Source organism: Notolabrus celidotus, chromosome 8, assembly GCF_009762535.1.
Source record: "Notolabrus celidotus isolate fNotCel1 chromosome 8, fNotCel1.pri, whole genome shotgun sequence".
Lineage (NCBI taxonomy): Eukaryota > Metazoa > Chordata > Actinopteri > Labriformes > Labridae > Notolabrus > Notolabrus celidotus.
The window spans coordinates 11,596,173-11,623,660 of record NC_048279.1 but is presented as its reverse complement, the minus strand read 5'-3'; the positions used below and the strand labels follow the sequence as shown (position 1 = coordinate 11,623,660).

Here is a 27,488-nt window from a genome sequence, read left to right as displayed (position 1 = left end):
ACATTAGACACTTTCCATTCCTACTCGTAATTAGTGTGGCCCATAGACATATTCCCATCCCACATCAAGCTCACAGTGGAGCTTCTGCACACAAACAACAAAGCCAGGGAGTGAAAGGACTTTAGTGTGCAAGTTCAAATGCATACCAGCACATTTAATCATATACATTGTCTTGCATAAAATGAAAGTAATACAGCAGCTCACCCTCTCCTCCCAGTCACACACACATTAGGGGTATCATAATTAATTACCCCTGGCCATGCTATCACAGAGAGCGACAACGGCTGTGAAAATGAGTTGCAGCGACTACACATGCAGCTTGACCTTGGAGTGTGTGTGTGTTTGTGCGTATGCATGTGCATTCCGTGCGCATCCTTGAGAAGATAGATTTATGCTTGCATATTAAAATTGATGGCAGTGACACTGAGAGGATGGTATTTTTAGACAATAACCTCATATTTCTTTGCATGCCATCTCTTGTGCTCTTTCAGCCTCTTTCAGCCTCTATCTGTCTCATGATTTTTTTTTTCTCTTATACTCATTCCTCTATTTTTCTTGGTGTCATGCAGCGTACCTGACAGGTAAAGGGGGAAGAATGAGTAGAGAGGGAGAGGAGGAGGATGAAAGAGAAGATTTCAGCAGGATACCAATTCCAACAATCAGTGGCATGAGAGGATGAGAGAGTAGGAGAGAAACAAAGCACAGACTGGCTGAATAATTGATACAGAGTGGAACGGTACTCCCAAACCAAATCTTTGTGCTTTGAGCAGATCACCTGTTTACACCAACTGCTTCGAGATGCACAGACACAGGTACAGACAGGGTGTTGTGACAGCCGTTATTAAAGACATCAAAAGGAGAAAGACCACACAACAAAGTGCAGTTAAGCGCTACCTCAAACAGCAATTATCAGATACGGCCACAGCAGTGGGTCATTATTGGTCCTACTAACTGAGTCTGAATAAAAGAGAGTGAGCTACTGAAGGAAGAGCAAAGCAGTGAGTCACATTTGTGCACAAACACCTGTTCATATTGAGACAGGCATACACTGCGCAGACTGAGGCCATTTCTGACCCCACTTTTGAGCTGGATGACTAATTCTTTAGTCGACAACCCTCGTGTGCGTTAATGGAGGGGGGCAAAATATTGAAACAACTTTGAATATGATGCACTTCAGTCTGCTTTCACCACCCACTATGACTTTGGTGATAAATATAAAGTAGAATTATCACCTTCCTGAGCTTGTTGATAAAAGCTGAAAACAAAGAGGGTAGAGTTGTGTTGTATTGAGTTGAGTCAGATTGCTCAGGTGGTCATAATGTTATGTAGAACCTGTTTTCCAGATATATTATAGAGAGAAGTTTTAATGTGTTTTTTGAGTTTAAAGAAAACTTTACTGACATTTGTCAATCTGCTGATTCAACACGTACACTATGAGCACTCAGGTCGAGCTTGACAAATGGACCGGGCAGCATGAGAACAGGTTGTGCATTGTAAATGATTCACTCATACAGTGTGAGCTGATATTCCACCCTGACATTTATACAATCACAGGGTGTATGTTCAGCCTTAGTTGCCATCAGTGGGCTCCATCTGGCTTAGTGCCTGAAAAATGTGTCACATTTCTGAGACCTGAGGAAGACTTAGTCAAGACTCTGGTGTCGCTGAACTCCACATGACACTACTTATTAAAGACAAGATTTATATCTCAACTTAAACACCTGAGACTTGTGACTTCACTTGAACTTAAGCCTTTTTCTAGGAATGACTTGTTATCCTCCAAAAGCTTAAATATAACATAAATTTCATAAAAAGCTGTAGAGAAAGTCAATATTTCATTCCTTTAAAGACAGAAAGGCTTTGACCTGTCTGTCATGTTGGAACAAAAGTTGTGGTTACATCCTGAGAACAGTACAGAAAGTTAACCCTTGTTTTTTAGCTCGCTCAATTTTGAGGTACTAGCTAATATAAATAATCAGCGGGAATTATCAAATACATTTCAACAGTCTCAAAAAGGTAATAAAATATCTTTCTGTCCATCGTTTGCATCTTAGGTGATCTCTTTTGCAATCATTAAGAAATCAACAATGTCTGATATTAGTGTCTGCTATCTGTCACCTAGCTAGCAGTAATGTTAGCATCAAAATACCAATGTTACAACTTCACCAGCAGCATCATGTTTTATAAAACGCACAAACAAAAGGCCAAATAATCACGCCCCTTGCCTGCAATATAAACGCCACAGTGGTATGTTGGTGAGAAGTCATCTCACCACTGTGCCGGCATTAGAGGTAGTAACAGAGATGAGACAGGATCACTAGGGAGCTGTCTCTGTGTGTGTGTGTGTGTGTGTGTGTGTGTGTGTGTGTGTGTGTGTGTGTGTGTGTGTGTGTGTGTGTGTGCGTGCGTGCGTGCGTGCGTGCGTGCGTGCGTGCGTGCGCGCGCGCGCGTGCGCGTCAAGCTATAGCAGTGTGTTTACCTCTTGTGCTTCAGCAACACTGTAACGCCATGTGAGATCACACACTGGGACACCAGTATTTTTCTGATGTGAGAACAGTGTGACAGTAAAAAGGTGTGATGATGGCAGAGCTTCATTAAGGCTCTGTTGTAGACCCGCAATATAAAAAGGGGTAGTGAGTGAGAAAGCAAGGGAAAGAGAGAGTAAGAGATTCATTTAAGTGTTTTTCTCTCTCAGCTGGGCAACAATATATGACATTATGAAAAAATTTGACGTCGACATGTTCATCTAACTCTCACAGAACAGCATTCACATCTATTCAAATATGATGAATGTCCGCCAGTCATTGTATTGGTAATATATTTCTATAAACACTAACAGCTCACAGCACTCATGATGGACACAGGCTACATTAGGAGAAACTTGATGACGGAGGAAGCTGAGATTTGATATTGCTCCCTGAAGAATGTTTAGAGGCATCATCACTAAGAATAGTTTGCTTTATGTTCAGAAAGCATAAAAAAGAATAATAGTCATTGTTTTATGTTCTCTCATTTTTAGGTTCTTATTTGCTTGCATAAGTTAAGTTTGTCAGCACCACCAAAGGAGCCATTGAGGTTTCATGTAATTACCCAAAGCCAGTCGTTGAATTTGCGTCACTGTGTTGCTGAGAGGAAAGAATGGAAATCAGGAAGAAGATGAGGTCTGTTGTTGTCAAAGTTTGATTTTTAAGAGAAGATAATAACAGTCCTAATTAAAATAGTCACACAGTGTCCGCACAGCTGGCACCACCACTGACCTCTATGGTGACTTATTTGAGATGTGAACTCAGCGCAGCTAAAACGTGGTCTGGACTTGTCGCCTTTAACTCATCAGTTATGATTTTGGATTTGACTCAAGACTTTAAAGCCAAAACTTGTGCTGACTTTTTGGTTCAGTTTTGCACACAAAACACAAAGTTTGATGTAATCCGCCATCTAACTCGTGTTTTTGGCGTGTTTACTTGGGTCATACCTTGATACAGAGTAGCATAATATTCTACCTGAATGCTCTGCTTTCAGACAACCCATCTTATCTTGTATCCCAGGTCTTGATTGGCAAGTTTTTGGTTACATGTCCAAGAAGTTTGAGAAGAAAATTGGAAAAGAAGACCCAAGTTGGATAAGCAAGAATTTATCATCACAACATTACTAGCATCAATACTGAAACGAGGCCGTGAGCCCAAATTTGACAGAATTTTTTATCTTTTTGCAGACATGTCCGCACTAGCAAGGTCAGAGACCCACACAGATAAAAGTAGATCTAGCAAGATAGCAGTACTAGAGCATGCACACCCACACACGCACACACACCCACAGACACACAAACAAACAAGTTCCACAAAGACATGGAGACAAAACACTCCCCCTGCTCAGTCATGTTTGAGGCAATAGAGTGACCTCGCTTCTCTGATCTGTCACTCTCACCTGAGGGCTTTCTTCTGTCGTACCACCTGGAGTCAGTGTGGGGGCAGCTCCTCACTCCCCGTGTGTGCTAGGAGTGTGTTGCGAAAAGATGTCGCAAAGGTGTCACAAAAAGTTCTGCTTGCAGCGTCCTTGAAAAGTTTTATCAAGTTTTCATCAGTTTCATCTTTTATTTTCTTTCTATGGTGCTGATATTCCTTCAAGGTCTGATCAGAAAATAAGTCTGAAAGGGAGGCTGAGGGACATCTTTTCAGGGATAGATGGAGAAAAAACATCAGTGTAGTAGCATAAGGTGGGGGGACATGATAGTGAAAGGTAACTGAGAGAAGAAAGGGAGGGGGTGTAGCAAAGGAGAGGCCTTAGGTGAGCAGGTGCAGCGATAGCAGAGGATAATGTGTTATATAAGTGAAGGGATGATGGTTCAAATCCCATTTTGATCCTCTCTCTGAGCTGTGACCCCGCTAGGGCAATGAGGACAGGAAAGGGGGATGGCAGTTATCTTCTGCAGCTCCTGAGAGCAGAAATGAAGCACATCATTGGTGGCAAAGAAAGGGATGGGGGGGAAAAAAGAGCAGAGCAGGTGGAGGTTAAAAAGAGACCTTGGACTGGAACAAGCTGAATTGGAGACTAAATCAGTTCAAGGATGTTCAAACCCATATGGCAGGAAAGGTTCATCGGAAAGAGAAATTTGACAGAAGCTTGCACATATGTGACCCTGTCATCTGGACTGGATTGGATGGCAGATTGGTGTGTCGGTGACATGTTTACCTTCCAAGAGTCTTTTTTTAACCCTTTATGTAACCCCTCCAGAACTATTACCTGCTGAAACACATGGTCATCTTATTGTACTTGAGAAATAACCTTTCCTCTCATGGTTTCTTTCTCTCTCTCTCACTCCCTTCAGGCACTTCTTGTTCAAGACGTCTTCAGGGACAACCCCCCTCTTCAGTAGCTCCTCCCCTGGTTACCCACTGACCTCGGGAACAGTGTATTCTCCGCCGCCTCGCCTGCTACCCAGAAACACCTTCTCCCGCTCAGCCTTCAAGCTAAAGAAGCCGTCCAAGTACTGCAGCTGGAAATGTGCCGCTGTGACAGCCATCGCAGCTGCTGCCCTGCTGGCCATCCTACTGTCCTACTTCATCGGTAAGCAAACATGCACCGAGTGTGATACATGATGAGCATTGATTACATTATGTCTTAATCAGAGGCAGAGTTGCACACACACACACGCACATACACACGGACGAATGCACGCACGCGCACACACACACACACACACACACACACACACAGCCAATAAAATGTTACAAAAAGTGAGGATCACTGGAGCTACCTCCTAATGAACACATGCTCAGTCAGTTGTCACTTTCTTTTGTTTTATGAGCCCTCCCTGTTCAGCAGTGACACCTACATGAACATTTCCTTTCTTTAATCCTTCCTAGACCACAGACAAAACATGTCAAGCTAACAGCTTGTTCTAAACACAAAGCAGATTTGTGAAGCATAAGCTTTGTTACTGCAGCCAAAGTCAAAATCAGACTCAGCAGGAGCCCTGGCCCCCGCTCAGCAGTAGTAAACAGCCACTCAGACATACAGAAAGGTACATAAGCACACCATAGTGAGGCTGTTTACTCGAACACACATCAGTAAAGGTAGGAGTCACAACAGACCCAGTAGGGACATGGACGTTTTTCACCAATCTGAAGCCAAAACGACTACATTTTGAGGAGAGCTCTTACCGAGTCTCTCAGGATGAGATCCGATGGCTGTCTACGAGTGGATCCGCTGGAGGGAGAGAGATCATAGCTCAGAGCATGTGGGCGTTTATTTGGGCGTGGATTTTATTCCATCTTGACCTCATTCACAGGACAAAAGATGGCAAACCTGTGTGTCTGATAGTGTGTGTGCTTGTACGGTACAGAGCAGTGCGTGTGTGTGCGTGTGTGTGTAGAGGAGGAGGCAGATGTGTCACTGAGCCGTTGATTGGCCTCTTACCCCAGAGACCAGAGTCAACAGATGGGGGGATCTTAGGAAACAGTAACCTCAGCAGAAAGAACAACCCCCTTATTGCCTCTGCATACATTATTAATTGAGTTTTACATTATTTATAAAAATATATATATATTTCTTATTTATATATATATTCCTTATATATAGATATGTTACCATCCATCAAACCATCCTGAGTGAGTGCATATGTGTATGACAGTGTGTGTGGGTTTTTATGCGCCTCAGCTTGCTCACCAGGATGTGTCCACATTGCTTATGTGAACCCAAATCTGTACCTGCTATGGGCATGTGTTCATGCTTGTGTGTTTGTGTGTGCGTCTGGATGTGTGTGTGTGTGTGTGTGCACTTTCTGTATCCCCTCGGAGTGCCCTTCAGAGTGGTGTGTGTCCTCCAGAGCAGATCAAGGCCCCTCGCCTGGGGCACACAGACAGATCCATCCTCTCCTGAGCCCTACACGGTCACACTGTGCTGGACAGCCACATATGGAGCTGCAAAAGACAGGCGAGGGGAGAGGGAAGAAGGCCACAAAACACCACAAAAGTTCACAACACCTCCCCCTGTAGATACTCCAGGGCAGGGATGTAGTGGAGCATACACACGACCCAAACCTCAGTTTATCCATCTTATTTTATTAGCAGCGTAGTGCTCTCTTGGGGCTTTAATGATGCAAATATTTGTTTCTGTCGGAGAGCACACATTTGTAACTCAGCTATATGTAAAATAAGGAACTAATTAGGAAAATAATTCCAAAGTCTGTCTAATCTAAGATAATGATTGCAGCCTCATCCACATTTTTTTAATCACTGCATCAGTGTTAGTGTGCCATCTGGATACTTGCCAGGTACACACAACTTGTTTACAACAATGCCTGTCTGTCTTAATAATTGGTTGCATTAGCTTATTAGCCACTCTAAGAAACTGGTTTATTTGTCAGTGTTCAATGTTAAGAAGAGACTGGTTAGCTTTTAATCCTCATGCAGTGTGAATATGATATTTGAAGCTGCATTTAGAGTGGAATTCACTCAGTGAGGAGCAGTTTCCCTGTAAGCTCTACTTTCTGTGAATTTACTATTTTACTCAAAGTAAGGGTCTTCAAGCTAAACTTAAATTTGCTACTGCATTCGGCTGAACAATGCTGAATCATACTTCATTGTTACTGTTATTTTTGCTAACTCTGTGGCCTCTTTTCAGCTGCTGTAAGGAAATATTTTGCTCTGTTGTGTTGTCTGTACTGAACAGAGCTGTAGCAGTGCTGCCAAGCCTGAAACCCTTGTGTTTACCTAGCTTTTTGTAGCGTTAATCGTGCAGCGGGCTTCAGTCGGAGGAGTACACTGCTCATAAGGGGGTTTTGTTCTACCTTGAGTGTGTGTGTTTAAGTGTGTTAGTGTATGTATGTGTGTGTGTGGTAGCCCAATACTCACTGGGGGGATTGCGCAGAGCACCCAAAGCCATGCAGCGTGAAGAGGACCCCTCTGAGGCGTCCACCCAGGAGCCCACTCATAAATTACACCAGGACACATGTGCCTGAACAGCACTTTTTTGTGTGTGTGTGTGTGTGTGTGTGTGTGTGCGTGCGTGCGTGCGTGCGTGCGTGCGTGCGCGTGTGTGAGTGTGTTTGTGTGTGTACTTCTTCTCTAAGAAAAGGCAACAACATGAGTCTGATTGTGCAGCTTTCAGAGCTTGCCGGCCTACAAGGAGTTCTTTTTTATTCTTTTTCACTTAAGACATATAAGCATTAAAAACAGAAACCCTAAATAAAGCTTCAGAAATTATTCAAGAATCTTTCAGAAACACACACAAGTATGAAGGCGCTCTGGAAACCTTTTAGTAAAGGAAGGACCCAGCATGCTTCAGGAGGAGCGCAGTAGACGACATTTCTTTGAAGCTTATTCACTGTGTCCTACTGCTGGAATGGAGCCGTAGGGATGAGATAAGCACACACACGTGGATACACAGCATGGCAGAACCATGTGCAGCTGTGTGTCTTTGCATTTCTGGATGTAAATGTGTGTTTGTGCGAGTTAGAGAGAGGGAGGTAAAGCATTCGGTTCCTGACTCCAGCAGGGTATGTCCTCCTCTTTACGTGTGAAGGAATGACTGAACGGTTGGAGAGAGGAGGATAAACGAGAGTGCTTGTTCTTCATTCCCCTGGCGTCTTGTTTGCTTGCTCCGCATGGAGCACTGGAGCCAAAGGAGAGGTGGTTGCTAGGATACAGGTGAACGGTTGGCATACAGGAGGGAAGACAGGTCCGTCATTGTGAACGGCAACCTGGAGAGTGCGAGATAGAGGAGGGTAAAGGGAGAGGAAGAAAGAAAAGTAAGGAAAAGAGTCGGGGCAGAGGGTGAGAAAGGAGATGTGTCACTGTCAGCATGTAGCCACAACAAAAAGGGGTGAGGAAGAGGAGGATAGATGACTGGGAAGAAGGAGAAGAGTCGGAGGAGAGGATGGCTGATGCTGATATGTCATTGTCGACGCCGTAAGGGATGAGAGCTGGAGATTGGAGAGGGAGCAGGAGAGGAGCGAGGTCTGTTTGCACTGCTGAGGAGAAAAAAGGGGGGAGCTGATGGGAAGGAGGAGCAGGAGTGACAGGACAGCCAGGTGTGGAGAGGAGGAACTGAGGGGAGGCAGAAGGAGGAGAGATGAAGGAGAGCGTGGCCTCCCGAGGCTCTGTCACCTGGAATATCTGTGGGACTAATGTCTCCTAATTGATCACAGCGAGTGGAGAACAGAGGGAGCGTGACAGCGAGAGGAGAGGACAGAGCGAGACTGTGGAGGACAAGAACAGGGGGATGACGCCAAAAGAAGTTTGGAGGGATGAAAAGAAAAACGGATGAAAGCCTCAGAGGGGAGAAAATGTACAGAGAGGAGAAAACAGACAGAAAGAGAGATGCATGGTGGTTAGAAATGAGAGGGAAGGTGGGTTTGATACATAGATGAAAGATTGAGGACATGTCAGAGTAGTTGAGTCCAGGTGGAATGTTCTCACACACACACACACACACACACACACACACACACACATGCACACACACATATATACACAGGCGTGCCCTTGACTACAATGAGCAAACTTGCTAGCGGGCGCTCGTGTCACCTTTGCAGGGGTGTTTGGTGTGAATGTGTGTGTGATGGCTGAATTTGTCGGGCACAGTAGCACACTCCGCGTGGTATTGTCAGCACTGATGAATGAGAGCGTGCGCACACACACACACACACACACACACACACACACACACACACACACACACACACACACACACAGGCATGCACACACCCAATGTATTTTTAGTCTTACTCTCAGCTCCCCTGTCTGTTGATTAAACAGACCCACACACACATACACTGACACAGACACACACACACTGTCATGGAGGTTGACCTTCATGCCTCTAAGCCGACCGCTTTCCATCCATCACTGCTGTCTCACTGCTCCAGACTGATAACAATCGCTTACTGGCTATTCTCCCTGGTTATAAGAGTCTCACTACACTGCATTCATATCGCTGCTCTCTTACATAACAACATGTTAATGGTTTTTACTGTCAAAAGATATAAAACTCTGTGAAAACACTCCAGCTATTATTCCAACCAAATCAATAAGAAGAATGTAAGAAGACGCTGTAAGCAAAAGAGTTATCATATTAAAGCGAGAAAACGGATGGCATTTCAGGAAAGTATTTGCCAACAGAATTGTAGCGTTTATTGATTTTTTTTAATTCAATACAAACAACATAAATAAAAGAAAATGTTACATTTGCTTATTTTAGCTTCGACATAAAGTTAACCAAAAGGCTTTCGTTGGATTTTAATTTGTATTGTTAAACAACACATCAGCATACAAAGGCCGCAGACTGCATCAACAAATCAAAAAGAAGAGTCAGATTTCAAACCGTCAAAGATAGTAACCAGAATATAACCTTGCAAATTAGATGGATGGCCAGATTCCATATCTGTCATCAGGGGGATCCATCCTGCAAAGCTTCAAGCTGACACGTTTGTTCTCAGTCAGAAAATGACCGGACCAATCAGCATCATTTCAGGAGACAGAGGTGGAACTACAGGTGTGCTTCAGTTGTGGAGTAAGCAAAAAAACAACTGCAAGCCTGTAAGCCATGGCAGTCTGTGAAGAGGTTTTTGTGACATGCAGCTATAGTGGCAGATTTATCAGAACTGGACATTTCTTTATTAAAAGGAGAGAGGAAGCCTTTAATGTGCAAATGTTATAACTGTTTATTGACATGAGGACAGCTGCCTGTCAAGCTTGTGTTATGTTTACTCTTCGAAAGCAGCACTCCAAGCACATCGTCCATGGGGTGTTGCCCAGACGGATGTAAATATACCCCATGTCATGGATATGTGAAACACTATCTGATGTGTCAGATGAACCATAGCTCAGGGATTGCAAAATAACACGTTTTAAGACCAGATCACTTATTATCATGTCACCTTGCATCCTTTATAACTGATTATTACTGTTTTCAATCCTGACATATTTAAATGGGTCAATTTTGACACCACACCACTTCTTTTAGATGAAAACCTCTCTATATGGGTTCACAAACAGCCCTGTGAATGACGTTTTGAAGACATTATTTTAAGTTCCAGAGTAGATGTAATTATGCAGAAACTCTGGGCTTTAGTTACACTTTAATGTTTCAGGTAGCAAGGAGAGTGTATTTTACTCCACTCGTTTCTAAAGAAAAACATCTACTATCTCACAATATCATATTCTACTTTACCCGAGACCCGAAAACGTTTCAGCCTCATTGATTTAAATATGTTTTATTAAAACTATAAGTGGAAAGAACATTCTGTAACTGTGGGGATAAAATATATTACTAACCATTAAAACCACTTAACACTATCCTCACTGCTACATCAGAAACAACATCATCATAAAACCATATTTATCTATAAACTTTTGATTAACACTTGGTACATAAGACATAAAACACTGCTTGTTCCGAACTAGTGTGTTCTTTCAAAGCAGGAATAGTGTGTGGGACTTCACTCCCACATGTCAGAAGATCAGATCAATGCACAGTAGGTCCTTTTGCCTTAACCTCAGTCATTAAAATGGCAGCTCAGCTGCCTTTATGATCTTATACCCCCCTAACTTCTCCTTGATCTCTGTTTTGACCTCTGTTAGCTTTGATTTAAAATATTCCAATTAATTTGTTTATATTGTTACATTGAACGCTCTTGTGCTAACAGACCAGATCTTTCAACTGTTTCAATGCTCCCGCTGACCTTTGTATGTCTTCTGTTCCTTATGTGCACCATATATGGTCATTCCTCTGCAGTTTTATTCTTTAACTGTTTCAAGATCCCCTCATGACTCTTCAAAGACCAACAGGTGTGTCTTTGTGGGAACCAAGGCCCACGTGGTAGGATCCCAGGCAGAGTTTATGAAAGTCTCAAGGTTCCCCTTTAAATTTTGTCATTACTGTCCCATTAAAGAAACACACATACATGGCATGTGTAGTTTCTAGATTCCTGGAAGCACCATTTTATTATATCAAACCCACATTAAAATCCATTTAATTACATATAGGTCAACATCAAGCATCAAACGTCAAACATCAAAGATTAGCTAAAACAATGACATCCAGGGTGTTTTAACTGATGTAAAATATCAAAAGGAGTCAAATTTGACCCAAACAGTATGTAAATGTTAAGTATGCTTTGCCGCACTGTGAGCTCAAACAGCAGTTCGTTGGTTTGCCTGTGACTCTTTAAAGTAAAGGTTTGCCTCCTCCATGAGTTATGATAATTCATTCAAAGAGCATTATTCTCTTTTAGGATTGTAATATTTTCCAGAAAAGAGAAGAGAAGATAAAATATTCCTTTCAGTTTAATTCATTGCCTCACAATAAAAGAGCAAAAAGACCGGACAAACACAAAAAGTGTCACTCGTAGCATGATTATTTCAGCTCATATGTCTATAAATTGTGAGCTATTTAGCTGAAGCTTGATGTTTCCCTCTTGGATCGTTTTATTTGTATAGTTTCAGAGTCCTTAATATGTAAATGTACTCATTATTTGAAAATAAAAAAGGAGAGTTTTGATGAAAACATGAATATCCATGTTTGAGAATCAGAAATGTTCTCTTCTTCTCTCCTTGTAATCATCTTGCGACTTCACAAGTATCTCTGTGACCCGTCAGGGGGTCCCAACCCAGGGAGCCTGTCTTTGAGATGCAGGCTGTTACAACGAAGAAACGTTTCCTTGTTAGATTGTTTCATTTTGTGATCTGGTGAGGTGGAACTAAGATTAAATAAGAATCAAAACAGTCATACGCTTCTGAAGCAGGAATATGAGCGTACCCTGAGGGGGTCTCGACCTAAAGTTTGTCTCAGTGCTTCTGTTAGAAGAGAAATAAAGGAAGAAAATGCAAATGAGTAGCTAATAACACATCAAAGTTTTTTAATTTCTCATGATTTTTTTTGTAAGTTCATCGCTCGTCCTTTTTTTTAACAAGAAACACAAATAGTAAGCCCTTGAGTATGCAGACTGTCTGCTTGAGTTGTGTTGCACCTGCAGGTCTCACAATGTGGCTGCTTTCCAAACCCAGCACCTTGACCCCAAAGTCCCCTCTCACTCTGCATGTGGCTTCCCTTCTGCTGATCCAAGGTGAAACAGCTAGAGGTCAGGATGTGTCGCTCATGCCAGTGTATGTGTTCGCGTGCGTGTCATTTTGCATTTGGTGTGTGTGTGGTCTCACGTGTACTGAGGTGAAGGCACAGTTGGGCATATGGTGAATTCAGGAACCTGGGCATAAGGATCAGACGTGGAGCGGGTGTCTGTAGCAGCAGGGCCTGTCGCACTGATAAAGGTTGGGATCTTACCACACGATGCCAGTCCAGGAAAGGGGCAGGGCACGGCCAGGACCAGGCGCAAGGTGCTACACCATCTGCACTGAGGGATAAATGGGTCACCTGCACTGGTCAGGTGACAAAAAACAGGGTTCACACTTGTTCAGACGGTACATGGTGGTTACATCAATCCTCGTCCTCTGACTCTTTGTTAGATTACCTGGAGTTTTTGGACACACTTAAAGGGAAATATTCATTCTTTGATGTCTGCACAAATGCAGAATTTCCAGGAGTGTTTGTTGCATTGGTCCATTTCATTCATCTGTTTCCTCATTCATTTATTCATTAGTGCAGGTCTTATCAGGCCCAATCATTAGTCCAATTAGGCCTGTGGTGTTTCACTAGTCCTGTGTTCGAAGCAGAAGATGGATGAAGGCAAAGAGAAAGAAATAACTGTCCTCTCTTCCCCTCCCTTTCTGTCTTCTAATTTTTTCTGCCTCTACCTTCCTTGGCCTCCAAGAACCTACTCTTTCTTCTTTCTTCCTCACTCTTTCTCTCTCTCTCTCTCTCTCTCTCTATGATCTGCGATAAGATAGCATAGTTCCTCATATCCTGTTTCTAATACAGATCGATGAGAGGGAAAGGACCAAGGTAGGGAGGGATGAGACGAAGCAGAGTGGGTTGATGTGAAGAGGAGGAGGAGGAGGAGGAGGAAGAGGCGGGTGAAAGGGAGGTGGGGGGGTCAGGGTAGAGATATCTGAAGAGGAAATGAGGATTCAGAAAGGAGGACATCACTCAGATTCACATCTCTTTTCATTTAGCCCATCACACACTTGCATGCACGCACACACGCGCACCGCTGCATCTGCGTCGGTGCCGTCTCAATATTTCAGTGCCAATAAGGAAGCTGTTTCTGCCGTGTGATTGAGTGAGTTGCCGTTTCTCTCTCCTCTGACAGACACACACACACACACACACACTGTCTTGCAGGTGGGAGCTGCGAGCAACTCACATAACCTTTTGTGTTGCAGTCAATTACAGTTCAGTTGCATCAGCTGGGTGAGGAGGTCCCGTCGGGGGTTGCAGTGTGTGTGCCGGCGTGAGTGCGTGCGGGGCCGTGCACTTTGTTGTTAATACCATGCAATTTTAAGCATGCATACACAGACGCACTCACACACTTAGTAGCAGAGAAATTGTCTCGCTCAGAGTGTATGACCCCCAAGGGCAACAGCCAACCGCCGCCCCCGTCGCTCTGTCTGAGACTCTAAATGATCTCAGCAAGCATTGCCTTCAGAACTGCGCTGAGAGAGCGGGCTGCTTTATTTATAGACTACATAAGTGGATATTGTGCTGTAAACTCTAAGACACATCCCAAATGGCCGGAATATTGAGAATCTAAGGCAGCATGCTGCTGTTTTTTTTCTTCTCCTCAGTCCCTCAATATTAGCGCTGCACGCCTGTGCTGCAGAGATAGAGAAGGAGGTGCGAGTGATACTGAAATAAACAGGGAAGGTGTTTTCTCAGGTGGCTGCTTTTTGTGCATGTGTTTTGGTTCGGACAATAAAATGTCTACCAGCTCGCTAAATGAGGGCCTTGGAGATTGAAGTGGGAGCTGAAGGTAGAAAGGCTGGGAAACAGGCTTCCTAAACCAATTAGCAGCCAGGCCCTGGATGGGGGGCTAGCTACAATTACCGCCCTAATTGAGGTCAGAGTTGTTAATTTAGTGGTGAATTAGAACAGTTAATATGCATTTATCAGGATGGCCAGGGGAGATGGCAAAGAAAAATGTGCTACAAATGTGTGTGAGAGTATGCAACATGAGCTCTTTGTGTGAGTTTAGTTACATTGCAGGAGATTACACACAAAAACATGCAAGAGGCCAATTCTGTGCCTTTTGTACAATTAGGAGCAACGCATTTGGTTCAATTGGAGACGCTGCCTTTTAACAGGCACCTATGGGCGAGAGATATAGAGTAGGAAAGAGAGAGAGAGTTGGTTTGAACAGTTGGAGCATGTTCCAGAGAACAGAATGATGATGATACAATATTTTCCAGTCAGGGGACACTCAGTGCACAAAGTCACCTTTCTCCATCTCTGCCGCTCTCTTTTCCTCTCATGCAGAAATCCATTTACACCCTTTAACTCCGAGACATATAAATATTTTGGCAAACACATGTAGCCCTACACACCAGCATTGTATTTCTGTCTGATTGCCCGTGTTGTGAACCACTTACTGTCAGAGGATGAATCACGGCCATCTTTTCTCACCCAACCAGTCAATGAATACAGGGCCACTCATCCTTTAAATCTTTTCTCCCCACTTGCCATCTTCTACTCCCTTCCTCATTTCATCCGCAGAGGCCCTTATTCATCTCTTCCTCTCTTCTCTGCAACATCATCTGTAGCCTGTTTCCCTGCTCTTTTTTTTCTTATCCTCGGGGATTTTATATGTTCTTTAATATTCTCTCAGTTCTCGCTGTCCTCCAGTATTCTCTCTGTTCCCTTTTCTCTTACTCTGCCAAGGTTCAGCACAATTCCTCCAAGAGCGCCTGACCATTGCCCCTTCTCTGAGGCCGGCCACCACCTCCTCCTTTTCATCTCTCTTGTCCCCCCCTGTCCGTCAATCCGCTCTTTTTTTTTTTCTCACTTTCGTCACAGGATCACGTGTGCTGCTGCTGTTTCAGATGCTCTCTTTTGCAGACGATACTGGCAAGCACTTTGCCTTTCTGAATTATGCATCGAGATTACATAAAAAAACCTCATGAAGCAGCTGATCTATTTTTAATCCAACTGGTTTCGCTTGTTATACCTCCCTCTCTCTGATCTTGCCACATGTGTGTGGGTAAATGTGTGTTTTTCGTGCATGTATCTGTTAAAATGAACATGACAGAGGAGACAGATAAAAAAAAAAAAAAAAAAAAAAAAAAAAAAAGAGTTCAGCCTAAGTCTGACTCTCTGTTGTTCTCTGTCAGTCGATTTTGGTTCAGACAGGCTTTACTGGCATGGCATTTAATAAAGCCTTCCAATGCAGCTTGAAAACAGTAATTACGGCAATTATGATCCGAAAAGAAAATGCTTAAAATTCTGGCAACATGAAATTGAAATACATCAATTTCTGCAGATTTATTTTGGCCTAAATGACACCCTCACAAAGTTAAAAGTGTTGTTAAAAAAGAGGGTCGGTTCTTTGTTAAAAGAATGATAACAAATGTCATTCTGTGTTTCTGTCTTCGCTCTCGTCTGTGTCTCCTGCTCCGTGTGTTGCTGCAAAGAAACCTGTTGACAAAGCTTTTGTGCCCCTGTCGCCAAAGGAGTAAGAGTGCCATCTATCGGTCTGCGTTTCCAAACCTCCCAGGGGAGAAAATGTCAGAGAGAGAATGAAAAACTCATTCTGGGAAACCACACATGTGCACCGACCCTCAAACACATGCACACAATATGAAGAGACAAACACAATACGCTAACTATAGGGCCGACTGATGTGTTCCCCGGGATGACCTAGATTGAAAGCACCGCCACAATACACTCACTATTGCTTACTGTCTCTCGCTGATTCAATAGGTAATCTTTCCATCGACTGCTCCTCGTGATACCATCTATGCGCGTGTGTGCGCCTGCATGTGTGCGCGGATGCATGTCTGCGTTATCTACAAGCATGGACAGGCAAAGATAAGAAGGAAAACGGAAGAAAAGGGGGGATTAAAAGGGAAAGAGGGGAGAGGGATGAAGGTCAAAGGGATGAGAGAGGAGAGGGCAAGAGGTGGATGTAGGAGAAAAGAGAAAGAGGGAGGAAGGACAGTGTACTTTCCCTGCACTCTCTCTTGTTCTCTATACCGTTCTCCCTCCTCCTCCTATGAAAAATAAAAAGAGCTGACAGTGGAGGCCGAAACAGCAGCCGAGGTGTCAGCGCTTTCCTTTGACCAGGAGCGAGGGAGGAGAGATAGGAGGAAAGAGGAGAAACATAAAAAGGAAGAAACAAAGAATAACAGAGAGAGATGGGACATTGGGGGTGAGAATGAGTCTGCCCCTGCAGCAATACTGAAAGCCTGAAAGCGGCATCCCTCCTTTTTCTTACAAGTTTTACACTCAACCCTGTTTGTGCAAACCTTGGGCGAGTGGAGATAGAATTTGACAAGAGGGAAATTGATTCCCAGGCTTCAGATGCAGGTGTTAGAAGGCTCATGTGCTGGGGATAAGGCCAATGCTGAGAGGCATGCAGTAACACCTACATAATGCATTGAACACAATCACGCATCCATCCCATGTGCATCCTGAAAGATCACATCAAACTATTCATGTATGCTTACAACACTGCAGGTGCACTGCTCCGTTTCTGTTACATTGTTTTAAATATTCAAAGACAAGAAAATAGAGCTCAATTCGGAGGATTTTTCAAAAGCGTTTGAGATCGTTTACAACACTCAAAAGCAACCAAAGAGAGGAAAAATCTCTTAACTTCTACTTTTGCATACAGCACGAGAATCAACTGTTTCCTCACTGTTTGTATATTCTCGTTGTGTTTCGTCTCCTGATTTGGGGAGGAGAAAAATTAGCAGCAGCAGGCTAAGGAGGGAAGACGAGCTGGAGGAGGAAAGAAAGAGCTGACAAAGTGAAGAGCGAACAGTGGAGCAGACTTATACCTCTAGAACACAATAACACAACAGAGGACAAAAGAAGACGAGAAGGGAAGGGAAGAGTCATGAAGCGATCTCTTCAGAGACCAATCTGTCACTTGCTCTCCGCGAGATGGTGTAAAGGCTCCAAAATAAAAGCAAGAGATGCTGTCAGGTTGAAAGAAGATTGTGAGAGGTGGATGTAAAGAAAGGACACAAAAGAAGCATCTTTATTGTTTTTAATTGTCTGTTTTGTAAGACTCATCTCAGTTTTTGTGCTGTAGGTTACCTGCCACTTTGTTAACAGCAGTTCTTGATTGATTTGCCGACACACAAATTTAAAAGCAGCGCTCCTTAAAAACCCTGCTGGTTTCTGTGGAAATGACAGATCAGACATAAAGGGTTGGCCTCTGGTGTTTCTTTTGGCTTGATGAGCTTTCAAGTGGGTCTTTTTTTATTTTACAGCCGACTCATAGACAATTCCCAATCCAAGTCATACAGTCTGTCCTCACACTCTTTCTTCTTCTCTCCGTCTCTCCTTTGTGTGCAGCGATCAACTTGCTGGGTTTGAACTGGCAGCTGAAGCCGTCCGATGGCCCGGTGTTGAACAACGGACTGGGAGCTGGTCTGCCTGTCAACAGTGATGTGGCCACGCTGCCCTCTGGAGGCAGAGGTATGAACTACATCACACGTAACCCGCTTGAAAAAAGAAATCACTCTGCCATGTCGAGTTACCAGGCAAAAGTTAGGCCTGGAAACCATTAAAGACGTAACAAGGCATAGAAGGAACTACATGGGATGTCTGATATTTGTTCCAAAATATCCACAAATGCAATGAAAGGAACTAATCTTTTCCTCAGTGCTCCCCGCAAACTGTAAAAACACACGTGAGCCACATCAGATTAACTTACATGTTCTCTCATTTTGGTGAAAATGCGCTCTCTTGACTTTATACCACACACGAAGTCTTGGCTGAAAACACTCCAATAAATCCACTGCTAAAAATAGACCACAGCAAATGACATATATACTCCTTACCTAAAGCTTTACAGTTTGACCTATTTTGGAAGATTTATGACTTCAGAAGGAACAAACTGGCTTGGGGCTGAGTGCCACAGACAGGAAAGGAAAGCCAGAATTTAGTGAGGCACAGACTTACACATTGTTTAATTCATTTTAAACACGATAAGTTACACCAGACTGGTCCTTGAAGGATTTAAAATGCTATTTCTGATGTGTGTAATGTAGTAAAACAGTCCAGTAGATTTCTTTTACACCCAAATAGGCTCAAACCAACTAAAATATTTCCATAATTCATGCCACAGTACTAGCTGCGCTATCAGTATGTGCTGTTTAACCACTCCGCTGAGTTGTGTCGAGCTAGCTTTATCGTCTCAGTCAGCAGTGAAGTAAAACACCAACTGCACAACCCCCCTCCCTTGTTTCTTTTAAGGCCCCCATGCGGTTCTCCATCTATTCTTCTCTCTCTTGCTCAATCTCACTCTGTAACACACACACAGCATGTACTATAGGTACGTGTGGGCTGCTGCTCGGTGTCTGTATTCTGTATTAATGAGAGGACTGTTGTGTTGTGTTCCCCAGCCGTCTAGGCCAGATGCTGCTGTTGTTCTTCTCATTGTTTCTTTTATTTTTTCTCCATTCTGCACACAAACACACACAGGCTCAGTCTTTTTTCCGTCTGGGCCCCAGCGCTCTGTTCTGTTAGATGACTGACCTGATTGCAGGATGCTGTGTGTTTCTGCGTGCATGCCTGTCTGCGCGTCTGCTTGGAAAGCTGTGCCCTGCAGTTCTATCAGTCCGCTCTCGTTTTAGCCCAGACAACAAAGTCCCCAGTCTTGCAGGCTTTTTTACAAAGGCATCATTTTGCATCCCACTGTCACATGTAACAACAATCATTGTTGCATAAACTGTTGGCGCATAGTTTGCCGAGCTAATGGGGCTTGTCCTCTACCATTCAGTTGCCATGAATTTATACGGCAGATTATTTCTAGTAAACTATGTTGATTAACTATTGACTCTGACAGTCGATGCCTTTAATCACAGATTCTGCAGTTTCTTTCCCCCTCTCTCCAGGCCCGTGGGCAGGTCGGAACAGCAGTATAGACACAGGAAACATCGAGGTCGGGAGGCGAGTAACCCAAGAAGTCCCTCCAGGAGTGTTTTGGAGGTCCCTGCTCCACCTCAGCATGCCCCAGTTCCTCAAGTTTAACATCTCCCTCGGCAAGGACGCCCTGTTCGGAGTGTACATCCGCAAGGGCCTGCCTCCCTCACACGCACAGGTGACATCTGGAACCAAGTACCAAGTGTAGATTCTTAATCTTCTACACCTGTAGGCTAATGGATTAATCACAGAGTTATCCTTTTATCATTAGGACTCCTTTATCTTCATATTGATCAGCCAAAATGGAGAATATATTATTAGATACTAGCTTGTGTCAAGGGCCTTCTTAAAATTCATTTGTGATTCATTATAACAGTTGTTTGAAAAAACTCATTTAGTCTAGGATTTACCCTTAATTAAATTTCACAGTAATGTAAGTTTTACTGCCTCTTATTAATTAGAAACCATTCAATTAACAGCAGATTTGATTTGTAGAATGGAATTATTGCAGCCGTTTCACTGGCTGACCTGACTTAAGCTGCTAAAGACCATGAAGTTGTGGCTCCTGTGCCGCAATAAAAAGTTCTTACTGCAGTTTCCCCAGAAACCCAAAGAGAATGACAGAACTCAGGGATCTCTGTGTTACATTCTTCATGCTTCCCTAGCGATTTGCAGTCACACTTACTTCCCTTACTTTTTAATCTCCCTACATATACAACTACGGGTCATTTTTCAAAGTCTAAAAAGTGCCAGCGCAGCACTTCATAGTTGAATCATAGGTTTCATACTTGCATTCACTCTTCCATTCAACCCAAAACCTCTCTTTCTTTCTTCTTTTGTTTCTGTCCCCTGCAGTATGACTATATGGAACGCCTGGATGGGAAGGAGAAGTGGAGTGTGGTGGAGTCACCACGGGAGAGGAGGAGCATCCAAACTGTGGTCCTCAATGAGGCGGTGTTTGTCCAGTACCTGGACGCCGGTGCCTGGCACCTGGCCTTCTACAACGACGGCCGGGAGAGAGAGACAGTTTCCTTCAGCACAAACGTCATGGGTGAGACGGAGGCAGCATTTGTATTTGTGGGTAGAGGGAGGTGAAAGAAAATGAAGGGGGGGAAGGCAGGTTGATAGGTAAGAGGGGATTGAGCACCATCATTTAGGAAATAGAATAAGTAGGGAGAAGAGGCTTTTCACTACACTTGATACTGATTTAAGGAGTACTCCAGCGATTTAACATAGCACTCCAGCAGTAGAACTCCGTCAGCCTCTCCGTGGACAGGTTTTTATTTGTAAGGTATAAAAACGGATGCTGTAGAGGCAGAAAACTTGCCCTCTTAGTCCACAGATTCCTCTTCCTTTTCAAAACCTAGTGGGTGTTATGCAGGCATTTTATGCCAGCAGCGCTTAATGTAGCCTCAAGCCACTGGCCTCAAGCAGAGTTTAGGAGCAGGATACAGAGGTCTGCAGAGTTCACTTCTTTCTAACTCCATAAAATTTTTCATTTTCAAACTTAAAGTCTGCAGCTTGAACGGAAACTGACTCATGTGACATCACTGGAGGCAATTTATCAAGCTCATGGCAACTTTTTCAGATGCACTCTCCTTCACCTGTAAGTACACTGATGTTAAAATCAGTGGAGCTCCCCTTTCAGAGGGACGTAGCAGCATATTTACCCTAATTTGTCGAAGACTTTACACATTCGTAGGGTGCAAAAACACCAGTGGAATGTGCAAAATGTTGCCAATAGCAACGCAACTATCGCAACATTGTCAAGTAGGCAGGACCGCTTAGTGGGTTCAGAGATTTGTTTTTGCCAGAACTTGGTGGGATAAATTGATAGAATGCATTCAAAAACAAAAACAACTTGTTTTATCTGAGAGTGTAGAATCACTTCCACGGTGTTTCTTCATGTGTGAAGAAAAAACAAGGAGGGGAAGAAAAAAAAATCAATTGTCTCGAACCATATCTGAAACCAGAACAAGATGAATCCAAATAAAATACCACCACAGCCCTGTAAATTGCTTGTGTTTCCGAGACCTGAAACAGCGCCCCAAATAATTTCTATTGTGTTGGAGGCATGAGTTTGAGAACAAGGAGGATGGATAGAAAGAGTAGAGCAGAGGGAAAGAATCCTTCACTGTCAATATCTGGTTGTGGAGCTTTCAGCTGTAGGAGTGGAGGAGAGACGGAGAGGCAGAGGCGGCGAGGGCAGAATTAGAGTGAGTGAGTGAGAGGGGGAGCCAGAGGAAAGACATAATGACGGGGGCAAAGCCAGAATGGAGTGAAGTGGAAGTGAAGGACGGGAGGAGGAGGAGCTGAGGAGGGGGAGTGAAAGACAGGGTGGCATTAGGGTAAGAGGGAGACAGGGAAGGGGCTGAGATTTTGGGGGGGAAATTGCCGAGAACAGAAAAGGAGTGAGGAAGTGTTAGAGAGGAAGGGCAGTTTGGATGGGATGAGTAATGCTTTGTGGAAGATGAGTGGAAGCTGGATAGAGTGTGAGGGAAGGCGGAAGGGATGGATAAAAGTCCAAAATGCCTCCTTATATTTGGCATTGACCCTGTTTCTTCCGAACTATCTGCTCCACTCTGGTAAGTGGGTTAAGAGGATGGAGCTCTGAAGTCATGTGGCCTACGCAGACGGACAGAAACGCTCAGCTATGGTCTGGCTAAAATCTAGTTGCACTCAAAAAACACACCTGGATAAAGTATTAATGATGCTGATGGGGCCTGAGCGAGACGCTAACAAAGAAAAAACTGAGTAAAGTACCGGTTTGAGGGAGGAGGGTCGAGAGAGCAGCAGGAAGGTTCAGGAATATTGTTGTAAAGAGGAGGAACTGCTTTTATATTCTGATACAGTGCGCAGAGATCTTACAGATGGGTAATGGATAGCATCTCGAGGATGGGCTGATTCAAAATGCATTTTCACCGTGTGAGGAAATATGCACTTTAAAGGAATGCATGGAATCTATGAGGAGTGCGTTCGCTCTTTGATGTCCATGTGACAGAGAGACTCGCTGCACCTTCACTCGTTTTGTAGTATCTTAAAGAATGAACGGTGCCAATGTCTCTAATCGAACGCTTTTGATGCCTGCCATCAAAACTCTCTCACCCCCTCCCCTCTGTTTCACTTTGTCTCCTTCACAGATTCAGTGCAAGAGTGCCCGCGCAATTGCCATGGTAACGGAGAGTGTAATTCTGGCGTCTGCCATTGCTTCCCGGGATTCCACGGCATGGACTGCTCCAAAGGTATTCGCATTCCTCCCACCTCACTTGTAAAAACGCTGACGTTCCTGCTGTCTAATTAGACAAGCAGGCACAATTTCAGCTCTGTGTGGCGAGTGGAGAGGATTAGGAGCGGTGTAAGATGGCGCGTGGCCTTAGGTGGAGCTGAGACAAGATGACTGATGATGAATGGCAGCTCCCCCGGCTAACGTCTCCCTGGCTCGCTGCTCACCTGGGATAGACAGCTTTGATGAATAGTTTAGTTACCTCTGCCTGTAATTACTCTTCATGTCATTGCCACTCGCCAGCCCCTTAACCACTCTATTCACCCTCACTGCAGGTGGGGTTAGGCGGTGGGTGGGTGTGTGTGTGTGGGTGGGCGGCGTTGGCTCTTCACTGCTTTGAGAATCTCTAAAAAGGCTGCTAATTGTTTTTCCTTTTGTCACGCACTTGCCTTAATCTCTCCCCTCTTTCTCCCTCCCTGTCTCTGCTCCTCCAGCGGCATGCCCGGTGCTCTGCAGTGGCAACGGCCAATACGACAAGGGCTCCTGTGTGTGCTACAGTGGCTGGAAGGGCCCTGAGTGCGACGTCCCCATCACACAGTGCATCGACCCTCTTTGCAGCGGCCATGGCACCTGCACCGACGGCAATTGTGTGTGCTCCATCGGCTACAAAGGAGCAAACTGTGCAGAGGGTGAGAGGAGGCAGGGTTACGGTGCTGTGATCTGAAAGGATGGTTTTATTTGTTTCAGACCTCTTAACTGCCTGTGCTTGTGGTTTTTGACAAGTTGGAGTGGTTATTTTAAAGGAACATGAATGTATGCACCACAACATACACACCTCGCACATCTAAAAACCTTCGCACACACACTCTATAACTTAGACAGCTCATCATGCCATAATCTCGCTCTGACTGAGTGTCTGTCCTCTTCATATATACAGATGAAGTATGATACTGCAGCCAAACACATCAGACATTTTATTAAGGTATGAAATTGCTTTTATTGATCCTTGTTAAGAAGGATCAGGCCCCCACATTCTCTGTCATCACAAAGATATAAGAAAGGAGAGCCAAAATGAGGAATTAGAGACTGACCGGGAGTCAGGACAGCAGTCAGAGGTGAATATGTATGAAGAAAGAGAGAAGTGGATAAGAAGCAAGAAAGACAGCGCAGTGTGCCAAGAGGGTGAAGAAGAAGAGAGGGAGAGAAAGGCAAAGGGAAGAATGGAGCAAAGTGACAGACAGAGGAAGTCAAGACACAGGGCTGGAGAACAAGGTCAGCACTTTCTCCCTCTCTTCATTTTTTTCACTCCATCTCCCTCTCATCCAGTTTTTTGCCTCCTCTCCTCTAGTCTCAAATCTGATATTCATCACAGCAGAGTCCCTCAAACAATTTACCTGGAGTGCAAGCGACATGAAAATCGATAGCTGTGATCCGCCGTTTCTGCCAGGCAAACAGAAATGAAGGGGACGCTGTTATGTGCAAGAGCATGCCATATGAATGTGTGTGTGTGTGTGGGAAAGGGGTGCGGCTGGGGTCAGTCATGCCTGGGCAGGGGGAGGAGGAGGAGGAGGAGGAGGTGAGAAAGGTGTCAGACAAAGAGTACGAGGGGAGGGAGAGAAGGAGAGAGCGAGAGCAGCCGGGCTAGAACAGAGAGAGGACGCCAGAGGTGGGGGGTGGGTGGGCGCTTTGCTGGGAGGAGGTAATTTGTCAAATTGGTTTTCACTCACTGCTCGGACTCAGAGCTGCCTGTCAACCTGGCAGACTGACAGTGTCAGATTCTCCCTCATGTATTAGCACATACGCGCATGCACACTAATGCATACACAAGCACTCACACCTAATAATGTGTCAGCGCAGCTCACTGCTCTTTCAGATGCATTTGCTGCTCTGCCCCAATTATAGACTCAGCTATTCATTATTGTGTGTTTTAATTGCCTTAGTAATATGCCTGGTAATATTTTCTTTTATTTCATTATCTTTGTGTGCACACAAAGACTGAAAATATGTCCTCTGCCACATGCCTTTCTTGTTAAAAACCCATAATATTTAATTTGTTTTTAACATTAGCTCTAATGTGACATTTTCTAGCTTGTGTTGTTTTATTCTCATTCTGTTTTCCTCTGTATTCTTTTCCCACATTGGTGTATCTCTGGCTTAATGCAGTGGATTGCCTGGATCCGACGTGTTCCAACAATGGCATCTGTGTGAATGGGGAGTGCCACTGTAAGCCAGGCTGGGGAGGGCTGCACTGCGAGCTGCCCAGGGCCCAGTGCCCGGACCAGTGCCATGGCCACGGGGCCTTTATACCAGACACCGGGTTGTGCAGCTGTGACCCCAACTGGATGGGACCTGACTGCTCTATGGGTGGGTACCACTGCAGAGCTTGGGTGTCATAGTGACAAGAACAGGGTAGTCACTTCCTCCTCTTATCATATGCTGTGACCCCAGAGGATACACTGCTAATTAGTTTAGCATTTTATTCCATTCGGCTTTGGTTATGAACTGTATTTGGATAAAACTAACAAGACCAGAAACACTACAGCATGCTGAGAAAGACAATACAGCAACTGTTCTGTCTACTGAGCCAAATTGGACCTCGCAGGAACAAAATGTGACACGATTTTACTATCAATGCTATATAAAATCATCCTTCTCCATACACTGTCAGCGACTGTATGGCTATGGCAGATTTTTACGACTATCGGGGTAGTGCTCAAAGTCGAAAATAGACATGGCAAGTAACTTTTTTTTGTACAAAGAACATTTCAACACAATGGGTGGTTCAAAACAGTGGCAACATGTTACATCCATAAAAGAAGACGATAAATAATAAATGAAATACAAAAAAAGGAGCAAAGACAACAAAAGAAACAAAGAAACAGGAAGAAAAAACGCCCACAAACAACACCAACAAACTGAACGTACCCCCGCAACTCGCCCACGGATAAAAACAAAGACTTACACACACACGGCAACTAAACTTAAACCAAAGAAAGCAGGGAAAAATACTTCTTTCGTTTGAACAACACAGCTGTGACAGTTCTCAGGTCATTTGTTGCAGACAACAAGGCCATAGTAAAGCAACTGCTGCATGGTGAAAGTGGAGGTCTGCAGTCAGTGAGCATGTCAGACATGTGAAATGTAGGCTGCTTTAAAGATTGTGAGAAATTTAGAACCAAGTTTTGTCTCATAAAAGTCAATGAGAAGATTTAGGTGTAGCAAAGATAATACAATAATCCAGAGGTTTCTTGAAGTTATGACAACCAAAAAGAAGCAGGTGTGTGTGTGTGTGTGTGTGTGTGTGCGTGTGTGTGTGTGTGTGTGTGTGTGTGTGTGTGTGTGTGTGTGTGTGTGTGTGTGTGTGTGTGTGTGTGTGTGTGTGTGTGTGTGTGTGTGTGTGTGTGTGTGTGTGTGTGTGTGTGTGTGTGTGTTAAAAATGGCAGCACATGTACAGTAATTAACTAGGGATGGAATAATGTATGCAGGGCAAGAGAGGAAGTGGAGGAGTCACTTTGCTCTGTTAAAGACATACAGATCCCAGCTGCTCCCCTGGAAGGATTTAAACAAAAAAGGTTATTGCTTTGACTAAATGTCGTTCATATTAAAATCCTTGCCTTCAACCATCCTTTATCTCCAGAAAATAACACTGTAAGCTTCATCTGGAAGAGAAGCAGCAGCCTGAGCAACACATCACATCTCAGGATAACAAACAGAGCTCCAATGAGAGAAGCAGTACTTAACATTAATAAAGACAACATTGTTCCACACGGCAGGATCCCTCAGCAAGTGTGATTCAAAACATCTGTATATACTTCATTCCCACACAGCGGGGGTCCCGGATACACGATCGGGATTGTCACATCACACCACACGAACTGTCGCTGCCTGCAACATCTGAGCCTCCCAAACTGTGATTGTAATGGAGGCTCTGGAAGTAAACCCTGTTCACAGAACTATAATCACTGATTCTAATTGAAGGTGTATGTTGGAGAACAGTATTTAGTGTAATTCTGTTTTATGTGCTGTTTTGATTGTTTCACAGCCTCAAGTACTTTTCTTGTTTTGCACTTTCCAGGTCAAGTTGACTTTTTCACAGACTGCCACAGGGGATAGAGTCAAAGATAACATCACTCTTTTCTTATCTGAACAAAAACACAAATAAAAACACTTTAAACAATTTAAGATGTTACATTTTTATTTTGTTTTTAGGACCTATCGTGTAGAAATAAAGCTTTTTTCATGCAACCTGGACATATAAGAAAAAAATAATTTTGTCTTCCTTTAACCTACAAATCAACAGATCAGTTCACTGTCACATATGATAAATAATGTAAAAGAAACGTAGAAGAAACATCCGTTTCTTAGTCCAACAATATTCACTTTTAACAAATTTGATTCTTTCTTCCTTCAGAGGTCTGCTCTGTTGACTGTGGTACCCATGGAGTTTGTATGGGGGGAGCTTGTCGCTGCGAGGAGGGCTGGACTGGCGCCGGTTGTGACCAGCGTGTGTGCAACCCACTCTGCATCAAACATGGAACCTGCAAAGACGGGAAGTGCCAGTGTCACCAGGGCTGGAATGGAGAGCACTGCACCATCGGTAAGCACCTCTATGTAACTGTGTGTGCGTGGGGAACTGTGTGTTTGATGTGTGTCTGCGTGTCAACACGTGGGTGTGCACAGAAACACCAGCACCCAGTCAGACTAGAGATGCATCTCCTTTGGAAATGAGAAATGGAGGCAAAAGGGAGACCTTGGGGAATCTGAAGAGGGGGCTGACGTAGGA

At 44.0% G+C, this 27,488-nt stretch overlaps 1 protein-coding gene across 1 annotated transcript in view; it reads left to right on the top strand.

Moving 5' to 3' along the window:
• The window catches only part of tenm2 (teneurin transmembrane protein 2), a 74,476-nt gene that overhangs the window by 19,609 nt on the left and 27,379 nt on the right, over nt 1-27,488 (top strand). Inside the window, exons 4-11 of the mRNA XM_034690342.1 lie at nt 4,826-5,064; nt 17,911-18,033; nt 19,434-19,660; nt 20,338-20,533; nt 22,623-22,724; nt 23,200-23,394; nt 24,869-25,069; nt 27,117-27,302. Of these exons, the coding sequence (XP_034546233.1) occupies nt 4,826-5,064; nt 17,911-18,033; nt 19,434-19,660; nt 20,338-20,533; nt 22,623-22,724; nt 23,200-23,394; nt 24,869-25,069; nt 27,117-27,302 (1,469 nt within the window). The remainder of the gene's footprint in view (nt 1-4,825; nt 5,065-17,910; nt 18,034-19,433; nt 19,661-20,337; nt 20,534-22,622; nt 22,725-23,199; nt 23,395-24,868; nt 25,070-27,116; nt 27,303-27,488) is intronic.